The 25,942-nt window shown below is 35.0% G+C and overlaps 2 protein-coding genes across 4 annotated transcripts in view; one reads left to right on the forward strand and one right to left on the reverse strand.

Moving 5' to 3' along the window:
* LOC124367937 (mitochondrial Rho GTPase) overlaps positions 1–17,211 on the reverse strand; it is a 30,746-nt gene extending 13,535 nt beyond the window's left edge. For 2 of the 3 annotated variants that reach the window (XM_046825151.1, XM_046825150.1), the window contains exons 1-10: positions 17,034–17,210; positions 15,264–15,465; positions 13,591–13,799; positions 10,189–10,239; positions 8,516–8,617; positions 5,164–5,205; positions 4,394–4,562; positions 2,655–2,968; positions 1,340–1,475; positions 82–212 (exon numbers count right to left, since the gene is read on the reverse strand). In XM_046825151.1, coding sequence (XP_046681107.1) covers positions 82–212; positions 1,340–1,475; positions 2,655–2,968; positions 4,394–4,562; positions 5,164–5,205; positions 8,516–8,617; positions 10,189–10,239; positions 13,591–13,799; positions 15,264–15,459 — 1,350 coding nt within the window. In that variant the 5' untranslated portion in view covers positions 15,460–15,465; positions 17,034–17,210. Of the gene's footprint in view, positions 1–81; positions 213–1,339; positions 1,476–2,654; positions 2,969–4,393; positions 4,563–5,163; positions 5,206–8,515; positions 8,618–10,188; positions 10,240–13,590; positions 13,800–15,263; positions 15,466–17,033 lie in introns of all 3 variants that reach the window. The other variant, XM_046825149.1, reaches the window with a different exon arrangement.
* A 2,007-nt stretch (positions 17,212–19,218) lies between these two features.
* LOC124367938 (rotatin-like) overlaps positions 19,219–25,942 on the forward strand; it is an 84,590-nt gene continuing 77,866 nt past the window's right edge. Inside the window, exons 1-4 of the mRNA XM_046825152.1 lie at positions 19,219–19,438; positions 22,208–22,395; positions 23,283–23,929; positions 24,312–24,516. Coding sequence (XP_046681108.1) covers positions 19,405–19,438; positions 22,208–22,395; positions 23,283–23,929; positions 24,312–24,516 — 1,074 coding nt within the window. The 5' untranslated portion in view covers positions 19,219–19,404. The remainder of the gene's footprint in view (positions 19,439–22,207; positions 22,396–23,282; positions 23,930–24,311; positions 24,517–25,942) is intronic.

The raw sequence follows: 25,942 nt of genomic DNA on the forward strand, positions 1-25,942 counted from the left end.
GTGGGATGTAGCATTAAACAAACAGTGACACTAAACAGAATTATTCTTCAAGGGGTTATCGGAGTAAGTACAGAGACCAACCTCGAGATATTGGCCTATGTGGCTGCGACACAGCATGGACTTCCCTACAGTGACGGCTCCCAACACATGACACTCATAGACTGTACGAGTTGATTGTCGCTTCAGCAAGTCCACTCGCTTCTCTCTCGTCACTGTAAAACCACATTATTCCACATTCTTATTCACTGTCCATGTTATTAATAAAATAGAATAAAAAGTGTACAAGTAATAGTAAAGTCGCTTGTTTCTTATCTGTTGGTTCTGGCATTTCACAGGGATCTGTTTTTAGTACCTTGCTCTTTATAATAATTATGATAAATGACCTTAGTAGTAATATCCAAGCAGAGATCATTCTCTATACAGATGGTACCACGACCATAAACAGGCAAAATAATGGTAGTCAAGTATATTGGAATATACCAATCATATTCTTGTTGAAAACTCGTTAGCTGCTAATAACCAAGTTCTTAAGAATAATCCTAGACCCAACTCTTAATTGGCATCAACACGTAAGCCGAGACAACGTCTCCAAAGATCAAGACATCAGAACATATCATAATTTATCAATTAATAAAATTATAAAATGTTATTGTCACAAACAGATTTAATTAAAAAAAGTATACTATACAATTAAATGATTTGGTCTATATAATTATTCATTAGTAATTAATATCTAATCTAGAAACATTCCAACAACCAGTTTTCTTATACCATACTGGTCCTTATATTAAATAAACAAACTGTAAAAATGTTCTTAAAGTCCTAAAGAAAATCAATAAATGGTACTCATACGAAACATATCCTTCAGCCACGGTTTGGTCTGCTCCAAGTCACATAACACTTTTCTTAATAACCATTATTGGAGATTGTACCTAGAAGAGGATCCTCTGGTAAGAAGAGGATCATAAGTTAACTGGTATAGGCAACCGGCTGCCCAAAAGATACACAATACAAAAGTCATGGCAATCACAAACACCCACACTTTTTCAGTAAAAAAAAATTATACTACATAAATTGTATGAATACCAAAATAAGCCAAATATTTTTAAAACCCTGTAAACTCACCACAGATGTATTTATACATTTGTACTTCATTTTGTAAGAAATTGCAAAATTAGTGGTTTTAATCTTCACATTTAATACTAACCAAAAACATTACTAAAAATCAAATCAAGAATTTGTTATTGTATCGACGAATCTAACTCACTCACGTTGTACTTTTCTCATAAATTCCATTAACATTACAATACAAATTCAAATCTGTTGCCACAGAACAAACCTGTTATTGCAGACAGCTGATTTTCATCGTCGGAGATTGGATATCCGAGGTAAGCCAGGTACTCGAGTGTTGTCGGCAGGTCGTGGAGTGTAGTCAGCATCCAGAAACAGATGAAGCCATGCAGAGTCACCCAACCCTGCACCAGCATTCCATTGGTTAGAATTCAGCACACATACAAATATTTTAATGTCATTTTCAAATTTTGTGTTATTTTCAGCTATTGTAACTGAAACATTTTTGCTTAACCCATTGCGGATCGTATTGTTTTGGAGCGCGGGCACGAATTAATTTACGGTCAGCAGCCGCACGAACAGCAATGGTGCGCCACATCGAATCGCTCGATATTATATACTAGAAAATTCAGCTGTGAATGTATTCGTTTAGATGGAACATGGGCCTGCTGGGGTATCCGTGATGTAGGAACGATAACACGTGAGCAAGGTTCCAGGGTGGCAGGGATGATGTCTAAATCATAGTCTAAATAAAGCGGCTCAGGCGAACCGATTACAACATCCGGGCCATTCTCTAGACTAAACCCGCCAACATGTACGTCTGCGTCGTTTAGTTCTGTGTCACTAACCTCAAAAGTATTATAACAACTGAGGAAAACACCCAATCAGAAGCGCTAAAAAGCAGAGAGTAAACTCATATGAGTGATTTTTCAACTTCGACATACAACTGCGATCTGTAGGATATTTATAAAACTTTTGAAAACTCTAAATGTAGACTGTTGTTAAACACTCTTAGTTGACAAGTGAAGACGATCGCCCGATCTATCAGCCATTAATAGAACTATTTGGAACTTAAACGCAGACCGCTTTTGCGTCCTGAGCTTGTCATCGTGCCATTAGGCCCGGCCCGCTGCGTGACGAGCCCAGCTCGTCAGTGATCCGCAATGGGTTAAATGTTTCAAACAATGCCAATCATCTATTTGTACATAGTATATTTTTATGGTACAATAAACACTGGAAATAAAACAATAAAATACTCCAGGACATGTGGTAGCTGCCCGCACTGTGCGACTACAGAGATCTCACAAAAGTGCTGACATCTAGTAGAAAACGTCAGAACTACCTGCATGATGTGCTGTTGTCATACAAATGCTTCTCGCACAATATTATAACAGACAACATAATAAAACAGGAAAAATATAACAATGTCTAATATTATGTCACTTTTACACAATCGTTATGAACGTAATATTACATAAAAAACCATGAAAGGATTAAATGATACCTAATTTGAATTAAAATATAATTCTAGTCTACCCCAAAGTATGCTGATTAACGGTTACAAAACATATTTTCAGAAGTACCTGATGATTAGTGGGCACAATGTCCTTGATGTCAGACCCCCATGGGGGTGCAGGACACATAGAGAACAGACTCTCCTGTTCGAACGGTGAGAGGGCACCATCTTTGTCCTTGTCAAACCGCTCGAAGACTGCTGTGAAGAACTGTTGGCCCTTGTGATTGAGTTCGGTGGAGCAGCCGTTGGGCACCCGGATCGGTGGAAAGAGGAATTCTTTGGACATATGAAGATTCTCGTTGTAGCCAAACTTGCGAAGGACTGTCCAGGTCGTGTGACTGCGACCCCGCTGCATGAAAAGGCAGTGCAAGAACAGGAAACCTAAAACAATAATGAAAAAGATCCTGTGTTTCTGTTTAAATATAAAAATTACAACAGATGGAAATATAGATCTTTTTATTGCATTAGTAAATAGTCTATCGACTTGTCTTGCCCCTTTATTCATGTCAAATTCCCCTGATAGTGATTTGAAATCATTTAATTCAGTTAACATTTAACGGCTAAAACTCTCAAATCACCATACTGGTACCGTTACAAAGAAAGGCTACGTAAATGTCACTTTCAAATCAGTGCATAGTGTAAGAAAAATGAATCAAAAAAGATGTCATGACCTTGAAAGGCTCTTGAACAACGCAAATTATTCGTAATAAATGGAAAACTTGAACTATAAGAATTAGTATAAATAATGGCTTCCAAGACACTGATGATCTTATTGAGGCATGATTATGCTTTTAGAAATACATTAGGCCTAAAGAAAAAGTTTATATGCTTTGAATTCTAACTAAATATGAATGAAACACTACGTTAGTTTACGGCTAGAAACAGTAATTTCTTACATTTGTAAAGAACAAACCGTACTATCATTTAAAACGTGGCAAATTAAAGCCTTTGTTCGTGTACTTCACTTCTGACTTGTGTGGAAGAACTGCAAAATCTTAATACCAGATCAAAAGTTATTTAACATTCAATTTTAGTTCTCTTTCACTTTTTTAACTTTCCGCAACAATTCCTCAGTAGTAAGTAGTACGTAAAGGTCTCCCAAGTTCCAATGTTCTTCACCAACAAAATTTTAAATCATTATCAAATGACAAAAACAAAACCTACAGCGCTTGATTCAATTTTAAAATGTAATGACATCTAGAGAGACATGTCATTTTAGTTTTTAACATTATTTATCTGTTAGTCACCAAACACAATCTATACATCCAGTTCTACATTCATAACAGCATGATTAGACATTTGTTCCAAGAACATGGCATATAACATTGATTGCTTAAATTACTTAGCACATGATTAAGACTAGCTCTATTGTAACAATAACAGTACATATTTAAACGATCTTATACAATTTTAAATCTCTGGATAATGTTGATGCTAAGAAATCAATTGTTACAATACAATTTTTTTTAATTTTTTACATAAAAATATTATAAAAAAGACATTACATGTATTAATGGCGAGAAACACTGAATACATTGTGAATACTTTTTTCCAATGATGATATTTGTCAAAAATTTTAATCAGACATTTAAAACTGCTTTCTCAGCTAATACTACATATATGAGTGCATTTATTTGACTCTTTCAGTGTGTCCAGAGTTCAAGAATTTGTACAAATATTAAAAGTCAAATTTTAATATCAGAAGCGAAGTATCAGAGTTTTATAAAAAATTATTTAGTGTACTAACGCTTTAACGCTTTTAGTGTACTAAAGAATTTTACAGTTCTGACTGAGGTTAAACTGTACCTGTAAGAGTTATGCAATTATTGGGGGAAACACCTCCTGATATATTTTTCCTGAGAACGACTTTCACGTCTTCCATAGCCTCGGGCCGCAGTGGCGTGTCGAAACATCGTTTCTGGAATGAGTTGAGCTCCGCGTCATTTAGAAGACCATCGTTGTCCATATCACAGACCTTCAAACATGAAACCAAGTTTTAAATTGTTTCTGTTCAGTTTTCTGCCACGAAGGAAAATAGTAACGGCAATATGTTAACTGTGTGGTCCTAGTGAACCGAGCTGTCAATAAAAGGCTATTATTAAAAAATGTTTCAGATTAATGTAAACACAACATTAACGTGTTTGTAGCGACGTTGTTTATACCAACTGCTGACATGGAATACGAACATCTCAAATGTAAGCAAATTTGTATCATAACATGAAAGGTTTTCATTTTGCATGAATGAGTCAGTTGTATCACTGATGCCATTACATTCAATAAGGGTTAAAGTAAATCTTAGGAATTGTATACAGTTTTCTATGGTATTTGTTATAGCTTGAACGAGGAAGAGAAAATGTATTAATTTAGCTGGCTGTGTATTTTTGTGTCGTTGACTTAGTTGCAGACAAAATGAAAGTGTGAGAATTACAAATAATTTTGTTATTCGCATGTGACATTTATACATTTTCAATAATACAAACAATATTTGTTAAGTACTAAAAATATAAGTTTGAATGAAAAATTTTGTTTTGTAAAGTTACGTACACTGCAAAAGTACTGAGGTTGATAAAACTTACCTTGAAAATCCTAGTCAAAGCTTTCTTACACTCGTCTGTAAGCTGAAAAAATATTAATAAAATTAATAAAACATCACTCTCAATTCAATGAATAACACCTAAGTGAATGTTAAAGGTACTACAGTCGACTCTCAATAACTCGAATTTCAAGGGAACGGCTGTTTTCTTCGAGTTACGTTTAGTTCGACTTAAGAATAGTTCGAGTTATAGAGGTAATATTTCACTAAATTCGACTTACAGAGGTAAACAAAATAAAATTCGAATTATAGAGGTACAAATAAACTATGTTTTTTATTCCCTTCATCCTTTACAAAACTAATGTATGTACTGTAATGTACATTGTCTGCAGCAATGTCTTTCTTTTTCCTCTTCCTTTCACCCAATAACTTTGTTATCTTCAACTTGTCCCCTATATTCAAAGTTTTCACTTTTCTAGTGCTCACGTTGTCACTCATGCTGTACTGTAGTCACTCACATTCACTAAACGCAAAACAGGGTTAGACCGGGAACGAGAACGTGCCACTCTATTAACTAAATGCGTGGGAACTGACTGCACACAGCACTGACGTTTGGCAGACAGTCGGACAATTCAGCGACATGTCCAGACCTGTTCGACTAGGTCTATGACCTAACAGGTTCGCTGTAAAAACAGCACAGCTTCTAGTTAGCGAGGGTTGATCTGAAAATTTTGAGTTATAGAGGTAATGTATTTAAAGACTTCGACATATCTACTGAACTTCGAGTTATAGAGGTAATTTTTCTATCACTTTGGGTTATTGAGGTAAAATTCGGGTGCAAAATTAATTCGAGTTACGCATGGTTTTTTTTTCGACTTAGGCAGGTTTTCTCAAGGGAACGGAAAAAAATTCGAGTTATCATTTAAGAATTCGACTTATTGAAGTTCGAGTTATCGAGAGTAGACTGTACTAAATCAAGTCTTTTAGATATTTGGATGAGATATTAAACCAAACCTGGTACCATAACAAATGCAGATAGAGAGCAAGATAAGCCATTCAATAATAATCCGTTTTGTGGACCTTACACTAACAGAGTTACAAGTAATTCTGGAGGAATTTTTTTGTTAGTAACCCCACAGAAAGATGTAAATAATAAAAATATACACTTATTAGAGTATTGTTTTCTTATTTGTACATAAATTGAAAAATGTGTGTTGTAATTTTTTTATTTTTTAAGTTTCACTCCATGTAACTTTCATATGAGATAGTAAGATACTGTAAATATACAAAATACAGGGTTTGTCCAGAAAGTAATAGGACTGAGTTGATTAAAAAAAAATTTATTGAGCAAATCGTTACAATTCTTTAAAAACTTTCAAAATAGGCTCCTTCTGCGTCGATGCAGCGCTGCCAGCGCGATTTCCAAGCATTGAAGGCGTCACGGAAGGCATTCTCCGGAATAGCCTTGAGAGCCGCGGTGCAAGCTGCTTGGATCCCCTCTGTCGTGTCAAAATGCTTGCCTTTTCAGGTGAGGAAACAAAAAAGAGTCTGGGGCGGCCACATCTGGGCTGTAGGGCGGCTGTGGAAGAGTTGGGATGCCGGCCTTGGTCAGGTAGCTGTTCACAAGAATGGCGGTTTGAGCCGCAATTTCTGGTCGCCAGTGAGCTCTTTTGGGACCATCTTCACACACACTTTGCGCATGTTCAAATGCTCCGTCACAATTTCATGAACCACAGATTTCGGTAAATGTAACATCTGGGCAATTAAACGAATACTTAGTTGACGGTCTGAGGTCAAAACTTTGCGCACACGAGTCACATTGTCGGTGTTTGTCGAAGTCGAAGGTCTTCCAGCACTGTCTTCATCAGCGACCTCTTCCCGGCCCTCCAAAAAGGCCTGGTGCCACCGAAACACACCACTTCTTCCTAAAACAACATTTGGGTAAGCCTGCTTGATTATATCAAATGTCTCTGTCGCAGATTTACCGAGTTTCACACTGAATCTAATCGTGTACCTCTTCTCTAACGAACGCTGCATTTTCGGCTTGCACCACTTACAGAAACATGTCACGTGAAAATGCCTGTCCTAACTCTTCAGGTGCTCGGAGACAACTGACCAGCCGCTTGTTCGTTAGCTAGGAACGCCCTCTACCGATTCCAGTCTGTGCGCGCACGGTCCGAAGTACAGTCTCGGCGAAAGAAAATCAGTCCTATTACTTTCCGGACAAACCCTGTATAAACAGCTTTGTAGTGAACAAAAGATTATAACATATTTACACTTATTTATAACACAAACAGTTTTTTTATAAACACGTAAAATATATACTATATTTTTTAGCAGTACGTGTATCCATATACGTATGTGTTTGATTAATTCTTTGGGCAAGAGGAATATCAGATAATAATGAATTGTTTTCACTGTTACCATCAATTTTCACAACCCAACCTAAATTCCTCCGGTTTATAATCATCCAGGCTACCTGATAACAAATCAGACAAAGAAATATCATCATGCACTTTACTTGCCAATGTCGCTTTCATAATCATGTTTTATTTTGACTAGTATGTACCGTTTTATACAGTCATTGTATGTATACTGTGCACTTTCATAACATAACCCTTCTGACCTTAGGACTTTGTTATAACAATCATTGTGGGACGACAATAAACATTCTTGATTCTTGAAAATACTGTCTGGTTAACAGACATTTACATTATTTTGGAATTCTTTTTGAAAAAAAAAAACATTTAAGCATGAAATGTAAATAAATGTCTTGTTCATTTAGCTAGAACAAAGATATACAAATATTATTCAATTGTCTGATGTGTAGAATTTTGGTTGTGCTTTTCTAGGATACTTATGTGTAATTTTAAAATTTTTGACGCCATTAATACTGTACATGTATGTTTTTAACAAATAAAGAGATTTTGATTGATTGGTAAAAGCTAGTTATACAAAGATGAATGTCTGACTATATAAATGTCAATGGTTTAAATGAAATGCTGATATTAATGCTACACAGACATAGACCCTAATAGCGTTAAATGTTTAAATTAAATGAAGTATATGTGCTTTGTATAAAATAACATTTATTTTCTAAAAACAAAATTTTCTTCTACTGAGAAAAAGGCAGTTTAAACAAATATTGCATTACATCTACTATGTACTACATCAGTGATTATTTATAAATTCAATCACAGCGTTTTGATACAGTACTATTTAGTGCCAGAATTATACTGTTAGTTAAGAATTATTTACTTCTTTGATGACATTTTGAATTAAACCTGAAAACTCTAATGTAAAATTGCAAATAAAATGTTCATTGGTTAATGTATACAGCTTGATTTGATTGCTTGAATTGCAACATGGTGTAATAATCTACGATAAACACTCACATCTTGTCTATCACTGATGTAGATTGGCCCAGTCGGATGTAAAACTGCTTTCTGCGCATAGTAAAACATTTCACTGATGTTCTTCAACGTCTTCGCCGAACACTGAAAATAAATTTTCTTTCAATACTGTTTGAAAAAAGTAAGATTACTGCTTAATTAAAATTGTTATGGATAGTGTGACATAATTTCAATTAAAAATGTTATTGTATGTAATAATCTATTAACTACAATACAATATAAACTTTATTTGACGGTCACATTATTTTAACATTGTATGACAAAGGTCAAAAGATTTTACATTAGACTACACTAGTTATTTTTAGACAGAAAATAATTTAAGCCTATAAATTCTTCTACACCGTAGATACAGTTCTTTAATATTTTTTTTACACATTGCTTGAATAAGTTCAGAGATAGAACCTGAATATTACATGGTAAAACATTATAAAATGTAATACCCAGACACTGAGAGCTCTTCTGGGTCAGGCTGTATATACACCTATCATTGATTAGCCTATGTTTGTCCCTAGTGTCATGATTATGTACAGCAGAATGATCCTAAAAACTACCTAAATTACTTTTCACAAATAACAAAACAGAGAAAATATACATAGACGACAGTGTAAGAACTCAAAGTTTCATCAAACGTGATTTACAATGTTCATGGGAAGGAATATTACAATTTATTCTGATTATTGGTGGATTCAAAATTAACTACGTTATTACAAATAATAAATTTAAGATCAATAATTTTATTTTTATTTTAAAAAAGTTTGTGGCTGCACACCAATCAACAATCTTACCAGTTTTTTTTTTTTTTTCATTCAGTAATCTCTGATTAATAATTTCCAAGTTACTACAACATTCAGACTTAGATCGTCGGCAAAACTTTAACTGCAGACCCCCTGACCAATGAGGTTGACCAGAAAATTTTAATAATTAGACTAGGTCTACAAAGCCCACCAAATGTGGCACACTATTTTGAACTTATTGTACATTAAAATTACTTACACCCAAACTATAAGATGTATTGACTAAACCAGTTGTATTTTAACAATGAGTAATTAAAAACATTGTATACCTAAGCCATTTGAAACAAAAGAGAACATCACGCTCTACAGTATTGTAAAGGTGACCTATTATAAATCGTCTCTATTGGGCTAAAAACCACCTAACTAATTCAAACAAAGCATTTTAGAGTAATGACAGATTTGTCCTTTATACAGTGAGCTACATATCAGTGTGAATGTTGAGTTAAGCTTCAGTTCATTTTCCTCTAAAAGTGTCTGGAATTTGATGCTGCCACAGACTAAACTCCTGGAATCTGGAGTCATGTTCGTCTGAAGAGATCCAAAAAAAGTCGGCAATGAAGAAAGCACAAAGAAGAAGGTGAACTATGAGCAAAACTCAACATTCACATTAAATAAACCGTTCCCACCATCGCTACGTTATAAATATCAGGTTGAAATAGTTCCGACTGTAACAGATAGATAACATAGTAATACTGTCTACATTAAAACATGTGAAACCACACCAATACAGTGGGTTTTCTGACCAAGACAATCACGTAGAAGGGTTCAGAAATAATGATACTGGTTGATATGTATCAGTACTGTATTCAAGTACTCAGTTGCCGTCAATCATAGTGTAGCCTACGTCTCTAATATAGTTACCTCAACAAAGCTCTCCACTTCCGGAAATTCTTCCATTATATCACAAGCGGCCTGGAACAAATTGAATTGAAGTTATATTATCAATAAGAATTTTGATTCAGTTCACAAAACAAGGTAACATTTACAAAATTATAACATGCTGGAACATTACTGGAATAGTTCATGCCCATATCGCATTTTCTCAACAACTGAAAGATTGATTACTGGTTTTACTTGGTTTTCAGGAAAAAGTCGAACGATTGAATGAGGCTTTTATTGAAGGTCAAGCTGATAAATCCAAGACTCATCATCTGAAAATCTACCAATGCCACGAGTCATGATAACTAAATTTATTTATTTCCTGACACCATTTCACACGCTCTTCTTTCTGTGTTTCAGCCAACCACTGATAAGAAACTTTCCTTATATTACAAGTATTCGTAAAGGATAAAAGAGACACTAGACAAAAAATCCCTAGGTTAGCAGCAATATTTTAGTATGTAAATTGTAAATGTTCCTTTCTCATTATCCACTGTGCTCTTCATCTGAAAAAGAACATCTGCCCTGTTTAAACTCTTGAAACCAATAAAACAGAAGAGATCATGAAAGAATAATATCCCCAAAATCCATTGATAACAAAATTTAAAACCAATTTAAACTTATTTTAAAACCATATAAAATCATTGCATGATATCTTTTCTTTCAAATTCTATGGCTTGGACTGAAATGATACTGTTATCTTAAGTTTCTATCAAAGCTGATAAGGTATTAAGCTTTAGATTACAAACAAGGCCTGCTTGCTATCTTTTAGATATGAATTGCTTTATCTCTAATTCTAGTAGTTTTCTTATCTATGAGGTGTTTTAAATATAGCAATGTCTCAAAACTTTTCTAGTGATCCTCCTATATTAATGTTGAAATATAGAAATAAAAGGAAATCAAGAAAAAAGTTCTAATATCTCTGGAGTTGCCTGGGCAGACCAGATGGGGCAGCCACCTTTTTTGTTTGGAGAGTTTGCATTCAAACTAAGTGGTCCTCAAAAAATCAATGAAAAGGCTGACGTAAACCCATTCAAAAGGAAACTACTAGACGATGCTGTGTTTAGGGTTAGAAAAAATTATAAAGCTGCTTTTACCAACTGTTGGTCTTATCAGATCCATTGAATCTAACGACCCACAAATACATAGAGTGGTCAGGAATTAAACAAAAAGAGAAAAGTATGAAGGAAAACCTATCAACACCACCGATGCAAAAATCCGAAGAAAACAAAGTTCAATGAGAAAAAATTTTTGGCATTGGACCAATCAATCTTGCAGCATTTATGATGGAACCTTAAATGCAAGGAAGTTTGCTCGACTCTACTAGAAGCCATAGGTTTTGTTTGCGATTTTTCTCACTAGATGGGTTTGAATGTTGTAAAAGAAAGTTTCGTTGACTACAGAGACAAGGAAGGCATATTCTCAAGAAAGTTTATTTGGGACGGGATGGACAATAAAGATTATCAAAGTCTCTTTCATGATGGAGGGGGTTGAGAGGTACTTGTGACAAAGCAATTGTAGCCATAAGAGTATTGAGGGTACCAATAACTTCGGATGCCACAGAGCTTACATTTAGTGCGTTTTCTTGGACGCATTCCAAGAAAAGAAACTGTCTTGCGTCTGAGCGAAAAGCAAAACTGACATTTCTTCTTTTAACTGGAAGCTCATGAATGCTCCACATCTAAAAAAGGAGAAGAAAGAAGCAAGCAAGCAAGCAGAAGACAACCCAGAAGAAAAAGGAGGATTTTTATGTTTGTTTTTACAACAAAACGTTTCAATTTTTACAAAAGTTTATAATTTTGCGTTTTGAAACCTGTGCATTCTGAGAGTCTTCTTCTCTTGTCTTCCTCCCCAACTACCTACCATTCTGTAAACACAGAACAGCTCACGTCTATGGTCAAGTCTACAAAGCCGAAACTCAGGTTAGAGGCACATTGATCCCTACTGTACTTATGATACACGATGAGGACACCTTAGCCCTTTAACGTTAAAAGGACGTGCTGGCTTACGTCCTCATTACGAGGTATGACATCTATATAACGTTTGGTGACAGCCCATCATGTGCTTCTTTCTTGCGGTAAACTCTTGAATTATTCCGACTAAGTATCTATAGAAGAACATTGTAGACAGAACAAGGGACAAACGTTTGTATTGTTTTTCATCCTGGTTTTTTTGCATTGTTGAATATCATCAGTATAGCTTCTATCAGCTAAGTTCAGTTATGGCAGTATGAGCAACAAAGCAGTGATATTGTCCTACCAGGACGTATTTGTGGATTACTCACATTATGAAAATAGATTATTCTCTAGTAAAGTGTTTGGTATTGCGATAAGTTATCTCAAAGCAATGATAAGTTATCAAACTCACATCCCAGGATAGCGAAATCAATCGCTGGATAGAGTTTTTCTTTATTGTCTGACAGTAATAAATAAATTCAAGCGTACACAGATAATTAAATAACAAAATTATTATATTAGTTTTATTGAGAGTTTAATTATTAGCATTTGAGGGAAAAATCATGAAGATCTGACCTAAATTATCTATTGAGACTCTATTATGTATTTATACTATGTTAGTCCAAGAAAATAATGCACGCTAAAACAACTGTGTTAACCCTCTCCCGCTCACATTGTTTCCAGGCACTCAGGTGCTTCTAACCTCAATTAATTCGCTCTGACGGTCGCGCTCGGTCAAAATACGCTGCACCTCAACTTATACACGTTGTCATTGTAATTAACTATAATTATATATATTAATTATTGTACTATATATTGGTTCAATGAAGTTGATTGTACGAGACCAGGGAGGGGGCACACGGACAGTTGGGCGCTGGGTTGTTTGTTGTGCAGTTACTTGGTGAAGGTCATTGTCTGGCTCGCCGTCACTGCCCCTGCCACTGTGATCACTCCGAACTACATCCTCAATGCCACCAACCACTTCACAAAGCTCTGGTAAATCACTACACTCACTTGAATCGTCGCAATCACTACTAATAACGAGATCGATTTCACTGTCACAAAGTATACGACTACAACCCCCCATTGCTTCCGCACAACTAATATAAATAACAAAATAATGGAATAAATCTACTGTAAAAGTAAAGTAAATGGTATCCTGATAGCAAACAACCTGTAGTAGTACAAACTATTGCTACTCGAGAGCAGCACTTATCGACTCTAGTGGGTAAAGCAGTGCGTGCCGATCTGTGCGGTTTAAGCTGCAGTGGCTATGTGATGGCCGTGCCGATTCATGCCTTGCGAGTGGGAGAGGGTTAAATAATCATTAAAGGAGTTAACACTTTCCTGAAAACCATATTTCTAGAAATAATTAAACTATTTTTTAAATCAGATTTTGAAATGTTTGGAACAGAATCGTCACACTTACATCGACGGTAGAGTACTCGACCAGGTCCACTTTGTTGCCAACCAGGATGACAGGAGGTCGGCGTGTGTGAGACAGCGCCTCCCGGATGTAAGGCAGCCAGTATGTGGTCACTCTCATCAGCGTGTCATCGTCTGCTACCGAGTACACCAGGCAGACCACATGGGCTCGCTGCAGCTGCTCTGACAGTTGCAAGTCTGTCTGTTCCACCGCTGAAAATAAATCAATCAAAATTTTGTATTTCCATAACATCTCAGATCCATTAACGTCTCATTACAGCTCGCATTGATACCCAAGTCTGTTGAAAATCATAAAATGGATTATCCAATACCCATAAGTAATATTTAATGAAAATATATTTTTATTGTTCTGTAACACTAAAGACTGGTTCCTGCTTTATGTCAACGACATAGAATCATCGCTTCTGCATGGAAGAACAGTGCAGTTTGCAGATGATACGACTCTTTTTTTCAATGCAAGATCAAGCGAAGTTTTGGAACAACAGGCTTTTGTTGATATCAACAACTGTGTCCAATACTTCAACAGCCTCAACCTCACAATAAACTCTTCAAAAACCAACGTTTTAAATTTTTCTTTGCGCACTGCGGGCAACCAGTGCGGACCTGCCATCTTGATGGCTGACTCCGCACTGGACGAAGTCTACTCTTCAAAATTCCTTGGAATGTACCTTGATCGAGGACTGACATGGAATGTGCACATTGATCATGTTTGCGCCAAAATCTGCTCAGGCATCTTTGTTCTGAGGTCTTTAGCAAAATACTGCCCGAGTCAGGTACTGATTACGGCGTATTATGGCTTGATATACCCCCACCTGGCCTATGGAGTGATCCTTTGGGGAGCTTGCGCTAACACTCAGTTCCAAAGAGTTTTCAGACTCCAAAAAAAAGCAATTCGAATCATCGCTAAAATCAAATTCAGAGAGTCGTGCAGGCAAGTTTTCAAGAAATTGCAGCTGTTGACTTTGCCATGTCTCTACATATTGGAAACAACTATGTTTTGTGTGAATAAATGTACCTTAACCAGAGGACAAGACATACACATGTATGAGACACGTTGGCATAGAAAACTACCGAACTGGTAGACACAGAACGGTGGTTTATGAACGCCTGCCTTCACAAGCGGGTGTTCAATTCCTCAACAGACTGCCCAATCCAATCAAAGATGCTCCAACGCCAAAGGCGTTTAAGACTCGCCTAAAACGCTTCTTGGTGTCTCAAGCGTTTTATAATGCAGGTGAGTTTTTGGCTTTCAACTGGGAGGCCGCCCAATTTGAAGAATGACACCGCTGTTCGAAGTGGGTTGCATTGGCGATGAATGAAAGAGGTGTGACTTTAAACATTGTATGTCTGTATGTGTATTATAGTATGAATGACCGAAATTTTAGGATATTATTATTAATTGACGTTTGCCATACGATGTATTATTGTCTCAGCAATAAAACAGATTTGATTTGATTTGATTTGGTAAAAAATTAATGCTCTATCTTTTATAGATTTTGTTTTAAAAAGTTTTAACCAAAGTCTTGCATTTTTGCTCAATTTAATTGCTGCTACCGGTGCTGTAGAGGCCTTAATAAATACTTCCTCAAAGGGTTAAGGAATAATCACCACAGTGGGCAAATTACAACTAGCAAGATTTGTGACAAGAGACTGTACCTGAGTAATCCACAATGTTGGTGGGGACCATTTCCGGAGTAACATCGGCCGGGATGGTGATCTCTTCTGCCTTGTGGGGAACATCCTCCGGAAACTCTTCGCTTACCAGAGACAAGATCAAGGAGGTCTTGCCAACACCTCTGTCACCCACCAGCAGTATCCGGACATTCCTGTGGGAACTCACTCTGACCACCATTGTACCCTGGAAAAACATACAGTAATTAAGCAATTAACTAATAGAACTCATAACGGATCATAAATTAATAAAGACATTGTAACGGTTTTTCAAGCAAAATAAACAATTGTCAACTAAATCTGGATAGTTAAAATTAAGTAAGATGTGCACTGGTTTTTGTTATTACGACATTTTTGGACCTCCCCGGGATTTGAACCCGTGATCTCTCGGTTAGAGAGCCGAGACTATAACCATTAGTCTACGGAGGAGGACAATAATTTGTTTGATCACTGTAAATATTAAATTCATATTTCAATTTTAAACATATGACTGTTATTGAGGACTATAGATACTTTTATATCGATTGATAGTCTAGGATTTGAGATGCGAATATTAGGTATTGATGATTACATTCTTCGATATAAAAAATCGGGTCCGCTTATTGTACCCTACCTGTAAGACTTACAGTACAAAGATTCTTTTACACGTTTTAAAAAAGGTCTGCAAAATACCCAAAAAGAACCTGCGGTATTTATTTACAATACCGTGACCATGAAAAAATGGACTTTTTTTCATGGGTTGGGCATTTATAGCCAAGTGTTATTATCACAGGTGCATATAAACTGGGGGGAAAGTATATCATTGTATTATATTGATGCCTTTCGGGCATTATTGCATTAAAGATGGAAAATAACCGACAAAATTTTGTCGAACAACACTTGGAGGGTTAAGGATCAGGGGCATCACGTGATCTGGGATTCGACTTTTGCAAGCTCGAGTTAATTTTTTTTTCTAAAAGAGCAAGCAGTGCGCAGCACTGCGCAGCGGGCAGGCATCGTTGACAGGATTAACGTCATCATTTCAGTAAAATTGCCAGAGGTACTGTCAAAAACAGAGTTTTCAGAGGATTTCAAAAAATCGTAACTCCTTTGATTTTTCGTTGCCGACGAATTTTTTCTTCACTATTGTTTTCAGGAAAAATTGTAGTTTTCAGGAAAAAAAAAATGAACATACCTTTCCATGGTCACGATTTTGTAAATTGATACCGAACCTGCCAATTAGAGAAAAACCAATTATTAAGTTGAAGGTTAAAACCAAAAACTAACAAACTGAGACTTAAACTGTAATTCTGAGGACAAATCATTGTTGTGTATAAAGTAAGGCATACATTCATATTACACTTATCTGCTTTGTAAAAAGATGAATTTTATGAAATTAGCTGGGGGAAACTGTGTTGTGGGTTTCGTCCTATAATACTTGACTACTGTCACTAAAGCTTTTAGCAAATTCAATGGTAACCAAGGATTAAAATATTGCACTATACTAATAGGCTGCAACAAAATCCAATGGCAATAGCCTATCACTCAATTAGATGATGATAACAAACAAAATGCTTTATTACTAGGCTAGTTCCACAGCATTAAATTTAAAGCTTAATTGTTAGTCTCATATAAATAAATACTAAATTAAAATAATTCTATATTACAGATTATTATATTTTATCAAAATAAAACTTAGAAAGAAATTAAAAATAATGCTCAGTCAAGTACTCAACAGAACACCATCATTTATCCATTCTTGAAGAAAAAAATTACCTTAACACTCAGACAACTTTCCTCCTGTAAACATTCTTTATTTTAATATATTTGATTAAATTAAAAATATAGTGAAGCTTCTATTCCAATTCAATAGTTTATATTAGCACAAAGACCTCTGACATCAAAGATGAGCAACATAACCACAAATAACTTCCGCTCCCCCACTAGAGAATAAATTGAGGAATTGAACGTGAACAGCTGATTACTTTTTACACAATCAAACCAGGTGACATTAATTTTGTTTCATTATCAAGGCTTAGTATGATACCACAAGGCCACACTAGATCTTTATATGGAAAATTAAAATCAAACTTTTTCTTGTATATATTATTACTTGTATTAAAATATGTATATTAATTACGTTACTTAAATATTGTTTCAATACCTTTACACAGTATATTTTTCAAATACCAGTTTACGGTGTCAGTCATGTCAGGATCACCATGGGTGTATAGTTAAACAAATATTATTAAACATAAATTAACTAAGTACAATACATTTAAAAATAAAATTATTGCCAAAATGAATTTGATTAAGAAGAACAAGCCTTTTTTTCAATTTAATAAAATTTAGTTATATAGGGTTCCTATTCAGAGACGCCGCAAAATGCTGCGGTATGTTCGCACAGAAAAGCCGCATGCGGGCAGACCACATACGAATTTAAATAAAACATGCTCCACTATCAAGGGTGCAACGAACCCATATACTCCAAGTAAAAAGACGAGAATAAATGTGAGTTCTAAATATCATTTAGTGATCGTGTCGTTGCGCTTCCCTATACAAAAAAAACTTTATCCAAGTGATATAAAAACATTTTAATTTTGTTTTGAGTTAATAATTCTTTTAAATCATAATGTTTGATGTATCTAACTAAAAGTTATAGATGTAGTATTAAAATAATTTACGTTAAGCACATGCCTAGAAATATTTTTATTCTATCTGCAACAAACTGTAACTTGCCTAAGGTCAAAATTAACAAAACTGGAAACAAAGTCTAATATTTCAATAAATTTTTCGAGATTTTGTCACAAAATCAACCAGGTCAACTCCAAATCATTCGTGCTTGTAATTGTTGCGTACATATTTGGGACATTTATTAGGTTTCTGAACATCTTATTTTAAATTATTCGAATTTTTTGAGTTTATTCATGATATAGCTAAACCTCATACAGGAGAGGCACCCATGGATTAAAGCCATGGATAAGCATTGTTAGTTGTAAAGTAATTGATCAGTTTAGACTTTTTATTATTTGTTATAAGGGGAAATAAGTTTGTACGACGCGTAAAGGCTTGTGTGGTGCTCTTGTTGGGATAGAGACTTCTATTTATTTATTTTTTTTGAAAATAAAAAAAAAACAAATAAGTGTTTCTCTTCATTATTACGTTTAAACTTTGACTGTTTCTTATACGTACACTCACAAGTTTAAACCTCTAATAACTAAACAATAATATAAGAAAATATCTATTGAAGGTTGTAAGTTTAGGGGGGTTTTATATACATTAGACTATTAACATCAGCACTGTCGTATGTGTAAAAGAATAAGAGAAGCGTCTTATGAAAGGGGAATGTCCAACATTAAGAAATTAAACAGCAAAGTTTCAAGTATGGATATACGTTGGTAAAGAGTTTTCAAGTCATATTAACTATTATAGGCAGTACCAATATGTCTAACTCCCTTAATGCATCATAGACTCGAATTTGAAGTTTAATTTTGCAATAATTTCGAACAGCCTTGTAGAGTCATGTAAATGTTAAATGTTTTCTATGTACAGCGCATCTCTTACGGATTATGTACAGACTAATACCGTACGATAGCCGTATTGTCAAGATTGATCTACAATATGCCATAATTATTACATAAGATGTATATGATTTTGATAGTGTTTGAAGAGCAAAATATTTTAATTTATTGTAATTACCTAATTATTTCTTTCATAAAGTTGTAATTACGGCAATTGTATTCTATGAATTTATTATACCCAACTATATTTAGCATCTGTGCATCTTGTGTTTTATCTTCGATTGTATTAGCTGTATTATCTGTTTAACTAGTACAATCAATTTTTACTTATAGATTTTTGTAGTAAGTATATCCACGTAAAAAATAAAAATATGTAAATGTAAGCAAAACCAGGCATTTGATATTGTCCAAAGCCGGGCTTTTAGAAGCAAATTAAGTGTAAACAATGTCGGTTATACCTGTTGATTATTCTTTTGAAAGTTGGTTGATAACAAAGTGATGGTGTTTGAGATGAGGTGTTAAATGTACAACCGTTAAACTAAAACGTTAACGAATTGCTTTTTGAAGAACCAAAGCCAATATATTGTTGTGTGTATTTAGCCATTCATAAATGGCTAGGCCTTGTTATGAGTCAGTTATCTGTGTTGGTTAAAAAGTTAGGTTAGTCTGGATTTATTTGAATGTATAATTCTCTTTTCAACTGACAAATACCTAGAATTTTTGTTTAAGTTTTCTTTAAATTAATGGTTTTTATACTGTAATTCGTTTGAAGTGGGATTATCATTTATTTATCAATAGACGATTAACTAGTGGCTATGAAATAATGGGCATAGAACAAACCCTTAACAATAATAATTCTATATTGTAAATGTTTACAGGAATTATTACAAAAATAAAACAGGATTTTGATTATCATGCTATAAGTAGATACATCTTCAACAGGAAACCATCATGCATTACTTAATATAGTATGAAAAACATGGCTTAATGATTGAACAATTTGGGGTTACAACCATAGTGACAATCGTAACATCCACAAAACTTCCATTTACGAGCAATTAAACTACTATAATCCTTATAGCACCAATGGCCATTATATTGGTGCGACTAGTTACGTCAAAAAAACCTTAAGGGCCAGTATCTTAACTCGGCCAGTTGAGAGGTGAAGCGTCAATGGCTGTTATATTGTCTCAGGCAAGAGCCGGAGACCTCAAGTATCATGCTAGGATCCTATATGCTCTCAGCATTTTAACTAATAAGTTAGATATTAAACCAAAACTAAACATCTCAAGAAGTTAACTATGTAGGCAATGCTTTGACACAGTATGAAACGAATACTTTGATAATGTTATGACGGGTAGGGTATGATAAGCGGACCCGGTTTTTTATATCGAAGAATATAATCATCGATACCTAATATTCACATCTCGAATCCTAGACTATCAATTGATATAAAATATCTGGGGTAGGGTACCGATAAGCGGACCCGGTTTTTTATATCGAAGAATGTAGCGAATTCGATACCTAATATTCGCATCTCAAATCCTAGACTATCAATTGATATAAAAGTATCTATAGTCCTCAATAACAATCATATGTTTTATATTAAAATATGAATATAATATTTACAGTGATCAAACAAGTTATTGTAACAAAAATTAGGAAAACTGAAGTCTTACCATATTTGCTTCTCTCACAGTTACAGTTGTTTCTTTCCCACAAATTTCACACAATGGGGTTTTCAGTATGAGTCCAACATATTGAAGCCACAAAAACAATATATTTTATTTATGTTTTATCATCTTTCAAAGCAATGTCATGTAGTTTTCTAAAATAGACTGCCATTTTTAATAATTAAAATTATTTATGTAAAATTGAAATATTACCCTACGTGTATTATTTTAGTGTTTACAGCTGTTGATATAGACTATTTAAGTTAATAATTCAAAATAATTGATCAGTAACGATTGATTATATCGATGGTTATGATTAAGTAATATCGTTTGCCAATTTCGATATAAAAAACCGAGTCCGCTTATCGTACCCTACCCAATATCTGTAGTCCTAAATAACAATTATGTGTTTTAATTTAATCCCAAATATAAATATGTAGACATATAGGAAAACTCATAAATAATTAAGAAATTACATTTTTATAATAATAAAACAACCAAAACGAGAATAATCAAACAGGAAAACTGTTTATGTTATATAATGATTGATTTTACACACGTAATTATATATTATTACGTGTATGTATGATAATTTATTATTGTTATATATACAACGTAATCGTATATATGGTATATAATAATACGATTATGTGTATTATTTGACAGTGTTTAGAGCTGTTGATTTAGATTAAATTAATTGTTTAAAAATAATCAATCAGTACCGATTGGTTGTATTGATGTTTATGATTATTTAATATCGTTTGCCAATTTCGATATAAAAAACCGGGTCCGCTTATCGTACCCTACCCAACGGAATACTTTGATAAATGACAATAGCCACGTAAGCCTAAGAATTAAAATAAATACCCAGAGTATATTTGCGAAGTGTTGTGCTATTATTCAACCAAACTTGCATTGGTCTATTACATCTGTTTGAATATAATAATACAGCCTACATTTTATATATACAAGTATTTCCATGTACTTCCATCAAATGTGTAAATATAAATGATCTTCTAAATGAAATTGAGAGGGGCGTCACCTTATTTGCAGATGACGCTAATAATGGCCTTTTCTGAAAAAAAAAAAAAAACTAATATAGCTTAATACATTTTAAGGCTAGGACCAATGCTGGTACTAGGCTAATTTAAGTCAGATGAATTGTAAAGTAGTTAACAATTATAAATTCTCTTATAAATCTTGGTTTATCAATAAAAACACTTTAGAAGAACTAGTAAATTGGTTTAAACAAAATGGCTTGGCCTAAATCATTAAAAACTAACATAATTCATTTTAAGGCTAGGAATGCCCTTGAAAATGAGCTAAGTCTGGCTGACTATAATATAGTTGAGAATAATAAGTTCTTGGGAATAAGTATTCATAAAAAAATAAACTGAAAGTTGCTTATAGATTATTTAACAACAAAATAAGTAGCCTACTTTCAGATTTGCTTTCAAAATCACATTTAATTTAGTCTCAAAAGAAACAGGGAAAGTTGTGTATTATGACTATATAGAATCTGTGTGAAAATACAGCATTATTGTTTGGAGAACTTTCTCTGACCTAAGCTAAGTTTTTACAGCTCAAAAATGTTTGATCAGCGTAATAATGGGAATTGTATACAGGGCAAACTGTCGCCCTTTAATTCATAATCTAAAACTATTTACTTCAGCACTAAATTGGCCCCAGCTGAACATTGATGTACTCTATTTTTGTTTATCTTTAAACAGCTCAAAATTCATTGGTTTGTTCACAGGTCACAGTTTAGAAGAAATACGGGCTCGGGCACTGTACAATATAGTGTCAAAGTTAGATTACAAGCTAATCACAGAAGATGAGCTTGTTGATAAAGATTGTATTTTTCAAAACTTAGTCAAATGGTTTCAGTTTAAAAACGCACCAGCCAAAGAAGATGTTTTAAAGTTAATCATAAGGTTACTGAAGGTAAGTTCAAAAAATTTACCATTTTAAATTTTTTTATTAGTTAAAGTCCTGAGTTCTTGAGTTGGAAATTATAGAAGGTTTAACTATATGATTAAAATTCATACATGTTCTTTTTTTAATTTTGGATAGATTACAAAACTAATAATAATTGGGAAGCTGACAATAAAAAATGTAAAAATGACATAGAACAACATTTTTGCTTCAAGATGGTGTTTGAATTTGTGAAGTACTTTTAGTAGTGCAATAAAATTGTATTGAGAAACCATATTGTTGTGTTTAGTCTCAATATTTGTACCATGGACTGCTACAAGTGTGATGATTCATTAACAAACGGTTTCTTTTAATCCTCACTAAAAGCTTTCATCTTCATTACTGCCTTTCATAAGAACAACTTAGTGGTGTAGCAAATGATCACAATATGGTAGTAGTAGTAGTGTTTTAGTTGGTAGTTGTTGTTTAAAAGATCTAAACATTGAAATTTGCCTTGACAAATTATTTGCATGAAGCCTGTTAGTACCATACATGAATACTACCAAACTAACTACTAACAATAAAGCAAAAATATAAAATAATCAATCAACAGTGGCAGAGTATATCTTACAATATTGAAAAAGAATTTATTATAGGTATCTAGTAAGTGATTTAAAATGGTTACTATGCTTAGAAGATTGAGTAATTACTTATGTTTTAAACTAAAAAATTAATGTACATACTAATAATTCTTTTTTAGTGTTAGGAAGGGCTTCTTAGCCCTAACTTTGCCTGGTAAAATAAGACGTCTTTACTTTGCTTTACTTTATTTAAATAAATCACAAATTTTTGTTAGCTCAGAATTTTAGTTAGCCATTAAAAAAAATTATATTTATAAATACTTTGCTATGTGACAGCATGGAGGGGATGATGCAGTGGCTCTCCTGCTCAGAGCCGATCCTGGGTTAGCTCAGCTGCGGGAGGTGACAGACTGTGATGTTCTGGTGCAAGACATTGTCAACCTGACATCAGCTCAGGTGAATTCAGCGCGATACGCCAGAAGCAATGGTGCATTGGACTCTGCCAGGACCTCTAAGCCGACATCGGCACAACAAAACTTGGAGCGTCATGCCAGGAGCAGTGGTATGCCAGATTCCGCCAGAACCTCTAAGGCAACATCGGCACAACTAAACTTAAAGTGCCATGGCAGGAGCAGTGGTATGCCAGACTCTGCCAGAACAACTAAGGCGACATCAGCACAACGAAACTTGGAGCGTCATGCCAGGAGCAGCTGTATGCCAGACTCCGCCAGGTCCACCAAGGCGACATCTACTCAACTAAACTTAGAGTCTCATGCCAGGAGCAGTGGTATGCCAGACTCTGCCAGGTCCACCAACATTCCCTCAGTTAGGAGCTCAAAGACGGCTGACTCAAGCAATGAACCAAAATCTGCAAGACTGAGAATGGAACAATTTGTTCAGAAATACAAGGAGTTGCCTCTCTATAATCCCAATGAAGCTTCTTCGTTGGGTTTCCCCACAAATAAGATTGACCCAACACCAACGTAAGTTAAAAATATTTATCGTTAACATCTTTAGGCTTTATTCGCAAGTTCAGTTTGTTTTTTTTTACACCAGTGTAAAAATGCCATCATGCAATACATAATTGAAAAAAATTAAAAAAAATTGCTAACAAATTGAAAATATTTTGTAATTATTAATGTTGTTTGAGTTTATTGTTCATTTTTGCAACAAGCAGGATTGGATTTTGATATGTCTTTCTAGATGAGCCGAGACAGTCAAGTCAAGTAACCACATGTATTATCCAATATATTTTTAAATTATAAAAATATATCAGCAGTGTTTTGACATAAAACAAAAACGATTACAATATTTTTATACTTTAAAAATGTCCTTGATGTCTACTAATCATTCTTGTTATCACAGACAACCTGAAGAAGAAAGCTCAAGTGGAGTGTTGTGGTCGCTGCCGTCTATTTCCTTGGTGGCGTCAGATCTCAACGTGATCTCTGCAGTGGAGGATTCTCTTAAACTCCTGGCCTCTGTGACACATACCTGCCACTTCTTCTCCTCTGTCATAATCCGGGACTTCCCTCCAGAAGTGTTTCTTCAGCACCCAGGAGTCATCAGGGTATGAGATCCTCTAACCCTTGCTTTGCTCTGTGTATTTTTAATCCTTATTAAACATCAGATTTGTCAAAGGTGAAGTTTAAAAGTTCCTGGAATTGTTAACCTCTAATCAAGTGGGAATTTGTTGAAGGAAATAGTTTCTGCTCGTTTTGTTGGCAGCACTACTGAAGAAACTGCCCTCAATAATAGTTGCAGGTTATTTCTGACTAAGATGTGTATGTATTTGATCATTGTGCCAACATGACAAAACAGTAAACAAAAAATACAAATACGAGGGCTGTTCGGAAAGTTGATTACGTTTTGCGCTGTGGCCGCCAGGGGCGGGACTAGCGCGGCCATCTTGATGTCAGGACGTCCCACCGCTCAGTGGCTATCCAGCCGTGCTAGCGGGAAGTTCGTGTTGTAACGCGTCTAGTTACAGTACCTGTTTGAAATGTCTGCCGCAATTGAAAATCCCACCAACTGTGAGGTGCGCGCAGTAATTAGGTTTTTGACTGCCAAAAACTGTAAGCCTATATATATCTATCGGCAGTTGTGTGAAGTTTATGGGAACAACATTATCACTGAAGGTAGAGTGCGACAATGGGTCATTAAGTTTTAAAAATGGCCAAACAAATGTTCATGACGAAGAGCAAAGTGGAAGACCCAGCATAGTGACTGACGTACTTGTTGAGAAAGTTGACGCAAAGGTCCGAGAAAATCGACGGTTAACCATAACGGAACTCTCGCTTAGTTTCCCTCAAATTTCACGAACTTTGTTATACGAAATCGTCACTGATAAGCTTGGCTTCCAAGTTTTGTGCAAGATGGGTACCGAAAATCCTGACCGACGTCTACAAAAACCAGCGCATGGCTGCAGTGTTAACAATTTTGGATGCTTACGACAGAGAGGGTGAATCACTACTCGATTGCATCGTAACTGGCGATGAAACATGGGTGAAACATGTTAACTGCGAGACCAAATTGCAGTCAATGGAGTGGGGACAACAAGTTCACCTCACAAACCAAGAAAATGTTTGCAACCGATGTCGGCAAGAAAGGTTATGGCGACGGTTTTTTGGGACAAGAAAGGTGTAATTCTTGTTGATTTCCTGGAACGAGGCACTACGATCAACTCAGAAAGGTATTGCCAAACGTTAAACAACCTCAGAAGAGCAACAAGCGTAGGGGAAAGTTGAGCTCGAAAATTCTGTTGATTCACGATAACGCTCGACCTCACACGGCAAATCGCACACGTGAAGTTCTCGAATCATTCCAGTGGGAGTTGTTTCCTCATCCACCATACAGCCCGGATCTTGCACCAAGTGACTACCAGTTGTTCCCAACAATGAAGAAGTGGCTGGCAACGCAGCGCTTTGACGACGACATAGAGCTGCAGCAAGAAGTGACAAACTGGTTGAAGACACAGGCGGCAGAATTTTATGAGG

The sequence above is a fragment of the Homalodisca vitripennis genome, chromosome 8 (assembly GCF_021130785.1).
Source record: "Homalodisca vitripennis isolate AUS2020 chromosome 8, UT_GWSS_2.1, whole genome shotgun sequence".
NCBI lineage: Eukaryota > Metazoa > Arthropoda > Insecta > Hemiptera > Cicadellidae > Homalodisca > Homalodisca vitripennis.